Source organism: Phaethon lepturus, unplaced genomic scaffold, assembly GCF_000687285.1.
Source record: "Phaethon lepturus isolate BGI_N335 unplaced genomic scaffold, ASM68728v1 scaffold15084, whole genome shotgun sequence".
NCBI lineage: Eukaryota > Metazoa > Chordata > Aves > Phaethontiformes > Phaethontidae > Phaethon > Phaethon lepturus.
The window spans coordinates 994-11,270 of NW_010532736.1; the positions used below are offsets into that span (position 1 = coordinate 994).

The 10,277-nt window shown below is 55.2% G+C and overlaps 1 protein-coding gene across 1 annotated transcript in view; it reads right to left on the reverse strand.

The window, feature by feature from the left end:
• Positions 1-499: 499 nt before the first annotated feature.
• NMT1 (N-myristoyltransferase 1) overlaps positions 500-10,277 on the reverse strand; it is a 10,668-nt gene continuing 890 nt past the window's right edge. Inside the window, exons 2-11 of the mRNA XM_010284940.1 lie at positions 9,576-9,720; positions 6,851-6,969; positions 6,215-6,306; positions 5,437-5,553; positions 4,794-4,964; positions 4,309-4,417; positions 2,983-3,153; positions 2,523-2,690; positions 1,948-2,085; positions 500-520 (exon numbers count right to left, since the gene is read on the reverse strand). Coding sequence (XP_010283242.1) covers positions 500-520; positions 1,948-2,085; positions 2,523-2,690; positions 2,983-3,153; positions 4,309-4,417; positions 4,794-4,964; positions 5,437-5,553; positions 6,215-6,306; positions 6,851-6,969; positions 9,576-9,720 — 1,251 coding nt within the window. The remainder of the gene's footprint in view (positions 521-1,947; positions 2,086-2,522; positions 2,691-2,982; positions 3,154-4,308; positions 4,418-4,793; positions 4,965-5,436; positions 5,554-6,214; positions 6,307-6,850; positions 6,970-9,575; positions 9,721-10,277) is intronic.

Here is a 10,277-nt window from a genome sequence, read left to right on the forward strand (position 1 = left end):
GCGGGCAGGGGGTCTCGGCAGCCTGGCCACTGCATCCCGGTGCTCCACCACACCAGCGCCAAGCCGTTTGGCCAGCAAGCATCTACCTCCGTTGGCCCCGTCGGGAAAAGTCATGGTCCAGCAACCCGGAGGTGGCCTTCAGCAGACGAATGCAACTCGTGTCAGTTTGGAACAGGAAAGATTTAAAATATATATAATATATACTTTTATTATTCACCCGTTAACTCCATTATATGCCAATCATGAGCTAGTTTCAGCAGTTACATTCCCTTGATCATGTCTTTATGAGGATGCAATTAAATCAAAACAAAGGAGACCGCTGACGCCAGCGGGGGAGCGGCGGGCGGAAAAAAAAATGAATCCAGGTGGTGGGCGACTGCGTGGCTGGGTCGGTTCCACCTCTCCCGGCGCAAGTCTGGCTTCAGCGGAAAGGACGAGGGCAGCACCTCTGCCGGGCCCGGCTCCTCGGTGGTGCCGCGCTCTCTGGGCAAGGGCTCACTTACTGCAACACCAGTCCGACCTGGGGGAGCCAAAGGAGACGGCAGGTCAACACGTGCACGAGCGTCAGCGTCCTCTGCCCCAGACCCGGCCTGGGCGGACGCAGCTCGCAAGCCCTCGCTGTGCCGGCTGGGAGGGCTCAGTGTTGTCTGTGGGATATTTGAGAGCAGGAAGAGCCCTGAGCTCGTGGCCGACTGGGCATGCGGACCCTGCCCAGCTCTGATCTGGGGAGGTGACCAATGTTTAGGGTGTGACAAGCCCGGGCAGTCTGCCAGACAGCCTTGATTTATGAGCCAAGGTTGTTTCTAAGCCAGTAACAACAGATTTGGGAGAAGTTGCTTCCTGAGAGCCTCGTACCAGGACAGGCCCCTCTGCAGGCAGCCGGCACCGCTGGGTGTTCTCTGGCCGCTGCGTGACAGGACACACTGGTGGCAGTTCCCGGGCTCCAGCCCATGCGGAGCATGGGCAGCCCCACTGCAGGACACAGCCAAGGAGTGGCTCCCAGCACCAGGCTCTCCAACCCACCAGCTCTCCCAGCGAGAAAAGGGCTTGCTGAAAGCTCCCGGCAACCTCCTGGAGCTTTTTGAAAGGCTCAGAGGCAGAGGAAGGTTTAAGACACGTGGGCTTGTACCCACCGAGGCAAACCTGGCTTCACACACTCTATGAAGGGAACCAAAGCCCCGTTACTGCCGTTAAGGCATTAATTAGCTGTTGTGACGTACCACGGGCAGGCTGCACATCTTCAAGGCGGAAATACAGTAGCAACCGGGCCCAGGGCAGGCAGATGAGGTGTCTACAGCTACAAGTGCTCAGAGCCGCTGGGTGGGGAGCGAGCTGCTGGCTGTGGGGACAAGGTGACACCCCTGCGATCCCGTGGCTCAGCCCCTCTGCACATGCTGCGAGTGACTGCGCTGGCAGAGCTCCCCATCATCACGGGGTCCTGCTCAACAGCGACCCAACGGCTCTTAAGCTCGTCTGTTCTCTCTAGAGGGGTTGTTGTTCGTCTCGCCCCACCATGACAGACTGACACACAGGCTACAGGGCTGCACGGTGACACCCGGGCTTGCAGGGCACAGCAACCACCAGTGTCACATGTGTCACCCTGCGACCCTCTGCCTGTCTCCTCACTGTGCCTGGCCTCCTGCCACAGAGCGAAGAGGTTGTCCGTGTGGATGTGTGTGAGGTTAGGGACTCTGAACACACCCTAGTCCAAGAATAAAATGAGCCTGGGGAGACAAGCGGCCAGTGCTTGTCCCCAGGGACACCCTCTGTGCAGGCACAGCGGGGGGAGCACAGAGGAGCCGTCACTGGGTTCACCCACTCCTGTGTGTACTGCTGGCCTGGGAACGCCGAGGTGCGTGTGACGGCTAACTCATCTCCCTGGGGGCTGCGGGGACAAGACCCCTTCCCATGTGCCGGAGGAGCCCACCCCCCGCCCAAGGCACTGACCTTCTCTGGTGCCATGCTGGGACACTTCCAATTGTACAGGTAATACTGCAGGTTCCCGTCCCCAATCCCAAACTTCAGCTTCTCCAGGAAGGTTTTGTTTTCCATGAGATCCAGTGCATTGAAGACGTCAAATCCTTTCTGCACGGGCAAAACACGAAGCCATCAGCTCCTCCTGCTTACGTGCCGGGGAGTTCATCCCATCCGTGAGTTGCCTGCCCCCTCTCCTGCCCAGTTTTGCACCCTCAGAGGAAGGGAGCGAGGGTGATGGGGAAGAACTTGGCATCGGCATACCCACCCTCAGTCCAAGCGCTACGGACATACAGCAATATAGCTTGCTGTAAGAAACGAGTAGACACCCTGAGCTCAGCTCAATGCAAGCCAGAGGGTTCAGGCTACCCCTGCATCCCTCTCCTGGGTGGCAGATCCCTTAGGATTCAGGTTTGCACAGCCCTGGGTACAAGCCCTGCCCCATGGCCGGCCCTCCCCATAAACCCAAGGGCAGCCAGGCGAACGCTGAGCTGCCCGGTGCCCTGCCCGGTGCCCAGCGGTGCCACCCCGGCCCTGCCATCACTCACCGACTTGGCAAGTATGAGAGCATCACTCATGAGGTCGATGAGAGGCGTCTTGGTGTGAACGTTGTAGAAGGAGTAAGCAGCTTTCAGGCTCTTGTGAGTCTGGTGGTTCATGATGGTGGAGGGCAGTGTGTAGAAGCTCAGGAAGTCTGTCACCTCCCCTGGGGTGCTCTGGAAGCCAGAAGTGACACCGTAACGTGTCAGAGCCAGGCTAAAGCCTGGCCGCAGCCTTAGAAGGGCTTTGCCAGAACTGAGTGATGTGCGGGCTCCCTGAGAGGAGACTCGGGGCAGCCCAGGATGGAAGAGGCACCATTCTCCAGCAGCTTAAACCTCCCACCCTGGAAGAGCATCTCACTGCCCGGGGCAGCAACCTCCCCGATCGCTCCCGCAGCTCACTGCACACTCTTCCAGTGGAGGAAGAAGCCCAGGAAAACACCTCCCCATCTTGCTCCTGCCCCCTCACCTCTACGACAAAGGTGTCGATGATGTTCTCCTGAGGTAAGAACCAGTGCTCCACCTCCTCTCGGCTCATGACGGGTGTCAGGTGGAACTGCTTCAGGTACTCGGTCAAGAGCTTGTGCACTGCGGAGATATCTCTGTGCTCCATTGGCCGCAAGCCGGGAGTCTTGGGAGTCTACGGAAAGCAGCGCAAATCATTTGTGTTGCTTGCACGGTGGCTTTTATCAGCCAAGGGCTCTCCAACAAGCGGCACGGAGATGCTCACTGCTTAGATCAACCCATTTTCAGTCCCACACCCCAGCACTCTCCCCCCACAGCTCTACTTGCCCGGCAGAAGGATGGGTGCGATCAGCCGTGACACCAATGGCAAAGACCGCAGAGAAGCACGGCAGGTCCCAAAGCCCCACGTGCCAGGTGAAGTCCCATTGGAAGTAGCCTCCTACCCACTAATGACACAAGATCTCTGCTTCCCTCCAGGTCTCTGCTCCCACTCGCAGCAGGGACAGGCTGGGAGACATGCCCCAGGCACCACAAGGAACAGCCTGATGTTATTTCCAGTTGGACTATTATTATTACTGTTATTATTGTTGTTACTGTTAAAATATTATTATTATTATTAATGTTATTTATAATCTAGGGTTGTGATTGCTCAGCAAAGCCCAAATCAAGCAGCATGGACTGCTCCTGGGTCTGGGTTTCTGCGCACAAATCGGTAGCTACAAACCAGCAGCTGGTGCCTTTCCCGCAGCAGGAGGCAGGAGCCAGAGCCACGTGCTGCCCAGCACTAAAGCAGCTCTCTCCAACCGAAACGAGCAGCTCCAACCGACAAAAGAAAGCCAACAAGGTCGGGGAAGGTGCTGGCAATTTTAATGTTTTGTTTGTTTTTTCTCCCATAACCAGCTGGGGAACTTCCCCAGCAGGACAACTGCAGTGACAGAACAGATCAGTTTGATTGAAGAATGAGGGACTAACCCAACTCAAGGTCACTCCGAGGCTGTGTTTGGACAGATGAAGACTGTCATATCTGCATTCTCGTTTTACCAGGAGGACAGGATATGACTCACCGTGAAACAAAAGCTCACAGGGTCCTCTAGCTGCAAGAATTTGCCCTTAAAATGCAGGTACCCAGGCAAAAATAAATAAAGATTAAATAAAGCGCAATGGCTTGACACAGTCATTTGCTACATGAAACAAACCCCCAGCTCTCCAGGCAGAGGACTCGACCTCAGCTGAGATGTTTGTGTCTCCTGTTCCCAGCCTCACCCCTTGCTCAGCCAGGAGCAATTCGTGAGCTCTGCCTCCACGGCTCACAGCCCCGGCTGGCACCCACCTCGGGCAACCGGTAAAGCTTCATGGTACGTTGCATAGTCATGTTCCTGCTCAGGTGGGAAAATTTGACCTCAATGAGTTTCCGAGGATTCAGGGACCGGTGCCAGTACCTGCGGAAACACAATCGTGGAGGGAGACTTGTTCTAGGGCAGCGGAACAGCCGCATGGGCACGAGGTTCTCATAGCTGCCATGAGAGGGCAAGAGAGAACATTGCACTGGCTCGCAAAGAGGCCAGCAGCTCCTGCAGAGAAAACCAAAGGTGGCCTGAAGCGCTTCTGCTGCAAAGTCTCTTGTTTTGTGATACATGAGCAGCTTAAGCTTTCTACTGGACTTAATCCTGGAAGAACGGTGTGGGGAGGAGAAACCTGGGCTGGAATCGATCTCTCCTGTCACTGGGAATCCCACACATGCTACACACCACAGAGGGGATCCTGGCAAGGAAGGTCTGCAGACCAAAATCTCTTTGGAGAACCACAGACACTCACCTGCAAGTCCCCACAGGTTTTGGCAGCACCACTCCCGCAGTGTAAACAGCCTGAAAGATCCCCTCCAGATGAACCCGCCGCGTGATCTCACGGATCAGAACTGGAGCCACCCGTTTTGAGCGCAATTTTTTGTGGACGCACAAGAAGTTTATCTCTACCATCTTCTTCTCTCTTGGGAAAGAAACAATGCAGAGAATGAGACCCAACTGTCCTGACCTGGAAGAATCGGTCCAACATCCTGGCCCCTTCAAGAGAAAGGAGTCAAAGCCTTGGGGAAGGCCACGGGGCAAGGGCTGGGCTTGGAGAGCTCTCCTTTAAGCTGTTACCCATGGCTTTCCCAGGGAAAATGGTCTCCATTCAGCTCTGGAGGATTTCTGTAAGACAGACCTCTAAGCTGACCTCACTTGTTGAAGATAACAGCCTTCAGGGCTGCTAACTACAAGATGTCCTTGCACAGAACTTCACTGCCCACCTTAAATATGTCCCACCCTCCTCCAAGCAACAAAGCATCTCCACAGCTGAGCGGCGTAGGTCTGGCTCGGTCGGTCAGGGAGGACAACGTAGCCAGACCTCCCGAGCACTCCCAGGAAGCCGCACATGCCATCGAGGAGCAGGGTGAGAAATGCAGCTGAGCAGCACTCACGTGTCATAGATGTGGATAGCGGCTGGAATCGCGCTGATAAACCCAACCAGCTTCTTGCTGGAGACAACCCTGACTCCACAGTGCCACTGGGGCAACCAGCCCGGAGGACGCAGTGCCCTGGAGATGAGATACACTTCAAAAGTCACATCCCATCAGAGGTCCCCTGTGTAACTCCTCCTGCCACCCAGCTCCCCATGCTGCCCTGGGACACCCTGTGTCCTGCTCCGAATGCCCCACACAGCTGTGGGTTTGCAGGCAGCAGGATGTGAGGGTGACAGTGATGTGACAAGGCAGGACCGCTGGGATCCAGGACAGCTCCTGTGCTCTGTGGCCAAGGCAAGTTCTCGCTAGTGACACAGGAGGAAAGTCACGTTCCTCGATTCTTGAACACCCCCGAGGAAACGGCACCTCCACAGCAGCAGGTCTCCAAGTGTTATTGTTGGCAACATTACTTGGCAGACACCTTCATCCTACAGCTCTGGGGCACTGGGAACCTCCTCGGCTACCAGGATTTTTACAAACACTCGAGGGATCAAACCAAAGAGGAAAAAAATTTGGGCTTAGGCTCCCGTATCTCAAAGAAGCCAGAGGCAGGCAGGACTGGGCGAGAGACTCGTCCTGCAGTGTACCTGGGATACCACACACACGCACGGTGACAGAAGGGGAAGATTTCAGAAAGAAGTGAGCTGGGATAAGCAAAAGCAGCTGCAGTGCTGTCACCAGGATCAGGCTTGTCGGCATCCAACACCCTCTGCTCTGTGGCCGTGGTGCCACTCACCACAGCAGGAACTCGGGAGAGTAATCGAACCGGAACATGTTGTCATCGTCCTCCACGTAGTTCTCGTTCAGAAGCGTGTACAGCTCTTTCAGCTAAAGCAGGAGAGACCAAGCAGGTTAAGAAAGTTATTCAGCCATCACATGCCCCAGCTGCCCCCAGACGGGACCCTGAACATTTTTTGTGTGGCCACAGCAATGGGTGCCGCGTGCAGCCGTGTCCCTGCTGCCAGCACATGCCCCTGCTCCGGGCTCCAGAACCAGTGCCGCTGCAGAGCTGGGCAAGCAGCAGGACACACAGATAAGTCCTGCTGCCCTCAGGTCATCTCCCAGGGAGGTGGACCACAGTCTGGAGGGTCTGCCTAAGGCAAACTCCTGGCTCAGGCATCTTTACATCCCCATGGAGAAACCAGGCCAACCTGGCCAACATGGGATGGATGAGAGGTAACTGCACGGTGAGGGAAATCGGACTCATCTAACCCCAAGGAGATGGCGTAACCACTGAGCTGGAAGGTTGCCTGGTGTGGTGAAGGACACGTTGCTGTCCCCAAAATCATCTTTAACAGTCCAAGCATGGAATGGCTGACCGTGCAATGGAGACGCCCTCCCAACACACATGTGCCAAGCTGCCTGTACTCACCACGCCCCTATCCCCAAGGTCCAGGGCATCCCAGGTGAAGCCCTGGGGCAAAGTGTATGGCTCCTGACGGATATTGTCTTTGTCTGGCTCAACAGGACCATGGGTGTTCACCACTTCTCCTGTAAGAGAGAGCAGGGAGCCGTGAATCATAGAATCATTGAGGTTGGAAAAGACCTTTAAGATCATCGAGTCCAACCGTTAACCTAACACTGCCAAGTCTGCCACTAAATCACATCCTTAAGTGCTACATCTACACATTGGAGATCCTGATGTTACTAAAAAGCAAAAGATAAAATGACTGAGGAAAAGTCTCTGTTAATAAAATAACAACAGAATACAGACACACTAAAGTTAGGTCAAAACTACAAAAAAAAATCCCACCTGAAAAGCAGGAAACATTAGTCTTTTTGAGCTCCTTGGAGCTACTGTTTGAGGCCAAGTCTGTATGACACCTCAGTCTGGTGACCAGCGTGCTTCATGTCTCCCACCCCAGGTCGTTGGCATGGCCAGCCAGGGATCACCGTTTCACCCACCCAGTTTGGGACGTGCCACGCGATTGTCGTGACACAGGGGCAGAGAATCAAAACTCCTTCCAAGAGCAATGGTGGAGCTGATCAGGCAGCAGAGAGGAGGTGACCAAACTGATCAGAACTTCAGGACCACAGCTATGTCCTCCAGGTCCACATGCGATGCCTTATCCTTCCCCATCCCCACAATCCCAGCCTCGGCCAGCACTTTCCCATAAGACACTCCAATGGATTGTGGCTCTCTCCCCGCCAGCTCTGGCCCCTGCCATTTGGCAAGGGGGTTCCCTCCCACTGCACTTAAAGAGCTGCAGCAAACAAGACAACTTTTGTTGAAAAACACTGACTCCTAAAGCCCCCGATTCAGCCAAGAGATGTCGGTTTGAGCACCAGCTTTCTCGGGGATGTCAACACAGCAACATCACTTGAGTGTTGCCAGGAGAAGCAAGCCATGCTAATTAGGAATTCCCTTAAAAAGGGATTGAAAAGGTTTCCAGGCAATGGGGAGGTGAAGAAAAAGCCCAGAGCAAGAACTGCCCCCAACACACCCACCCAGGGCAGCTTCCAGAAACGCTCACCCCTGGCTGTCCTCTCTGTTTTGAGCAGGTGCTGAACTGCTCTGAAATCTGGCCCCAAAAATCCCACAGCACTTTTGTTACCCGACCCTAAATAGCTTCGTGTACGTAACGCTGTGTGCCAGAGCATGCTCCTGAGGAAGGACCACGTGAGATGCCGGGACCCAGCAAGTGGCCGGTAGCCAGAGCACAGCCACAGCAATCTGGTGTATGGAGGAGCGGGCTGTTGCATGCCTCTCCTTCCCCAGAAGATACCTTCCCCCCTCCAGGTTTACCCAAGCAGAACTGATGTCGCCCATGTCCAGGATCCTCTGGGAAAAAGGGCAAATGAAAGATCAGGCTTTGCTGGCTCACATAACCCTGTGCCGTCTCACTATGATTTTCCCAGCACAAAGCGGAGACCATCCCTCCCAGCAAACAGTCTTTAAGACCAAAGAAAGCCTCAGGCTGGTGCTGACAACACCAAAAGGGAATCAAACACAGCGTTTGCAAGCAAGTGGGGTTGGCTGCAACCCCATGAAGGAAATTACCGAAGAGCAGCCAATGTGAAGCCATTCTAGCTTTGGGTAAATCTAGAAACTATGGGCTTGGACTCATTCTCTACTTCTCCTGAGCTCTGCATGGATTTTGCTGGGGGATGCTGGGGTGGAGAGACTAAGCGAAGCAATCCTGGGCACCTCGTGAGTGCTGCATGTTTGCTCCAACTAGCTCGGGAACGAGCGCCTTCCAGCGATAGAGCTCTGCAGCAGCGTGCTCCTCCTCCTTTCAGATCTGCTCAGCTGCCAAGCGCTCCTGCCACGCCGAGAAACGCCCTGCTACCGACAGCAGATCGCTTTGCTGCAGGCTGACAGCATGCAGAGCAAACTGGAGAAAGGGCTGGAGCAAGGACGAGAGCTGGGAAGCACAGCCGGGCCGTTTGCGGGGGGAAGAGGGGACGAAGAGATAGGATTCCCGATCTTGAGACAGGCATGGTAGCTCAGGGGGGCAGATATTCGCGAGGTTTGTGCCTCCCCTCTCCTGGCTCTCCTGGCTCAGCTCCAGTGCCTGCCCGTGCCAGAAGCTCATGTGAGCCCAGCAAACCAACGATGTGGCAGGTCAGCATGTGGACCTGCTTCCCTGAGCGGCTCCCATCACTGGCTGGCCCCATCTCACCTCGAGTCCTCTTCCCCACCAAGGACCCCCTGCTGGGAAGTTTCAACCCCTGGAAAGGGGAGAGCTGGTTAGCTCCAAGTCCCCTAGGACTTGGCAAGAGGAAGGCTGGCAACACCCTGCATGAAACTTGGGCACAGAGGGCTGGGGAGACCCAATTCAAGAGCTAAAGACTGAGATTAAGGGACGCCCAAACGCAGGAGGCATCAGATGGGATGTCTGAAGCGGCTCCTCATCCCTCTTCACCCTCCCAGCCGCCTGCACAGCTCTCCAGCCGCAGGGCTGGCCGCTCGGTCCATGATGCTGAACGGTGGACAAGTGTCATTGATGCCTCTGATGCCCAGAGAGGACAACAGCGAGCAGTCGTCCAGTGACTTGCTTGCTGGCCAGAGACCAGCTTCTCTGGGCTTCTTTGAGCAGCCTTGGGACCACAGGGCTCCTCCCAAGGAGCACGAAATGGTGAGGGGCTGTACGTACCTAGCTTGGGCACTGGCTGCGTGTCCCAGAACTGGTAGCTCCTCTTGCTGGCTTCCTCCATGGTTTTGGCAGGGCCCTGACCTACAGAGAAGAGCTCGATGGCTTTTTGAATCTCCTGGATCCTCTCAGCAGGTAAAGAGTTCACCTGAGGGAAGAAAAGGAGGATGGAAAAACAAAATGAGTAAGCTGAGCCACCAGGTCTGTATTTCAGCTACTCATTAGGGGAATCTGGAGTTGACCCTGCCAGGAAGGGGAGAGCAGGGAGAAGACTCGCTTCCCAGCCTAGATGGTCTCGTAACCCTCTATGAGATGGATGAACCCTTTTACCAGGCACTTGGCACACACCTAGACATGGTTTCTAGGCACTCCCAGGTTGAAGGGTATAGATGAAGTGCCTTAAAATGCTTTAAGCTTCAAGAAGGCACTGACTGGCATGCAGAGAGACACCGGGGGTCAACCCACACCCAGTGTTTGGGCTTTCTGCAGTGGCTTTTCTCTCTCACTGCTTCAGCCTCCTCCATCTAAGCTGGATCCACGTCTGCAAACTGCAGCTTCCAGAGGAGTCCCTGGGCACCACAGACCAGGCCAAGGCAGAGAGGCCGAGTCAAGATAAAGGACATTTTCCTCCTCCTCAGGCAGACCTTGGCAGGGTGGGCAGCTCTGCGCTGAATTCACAACCCCAGCTCCTCCCTGATTCCTGCT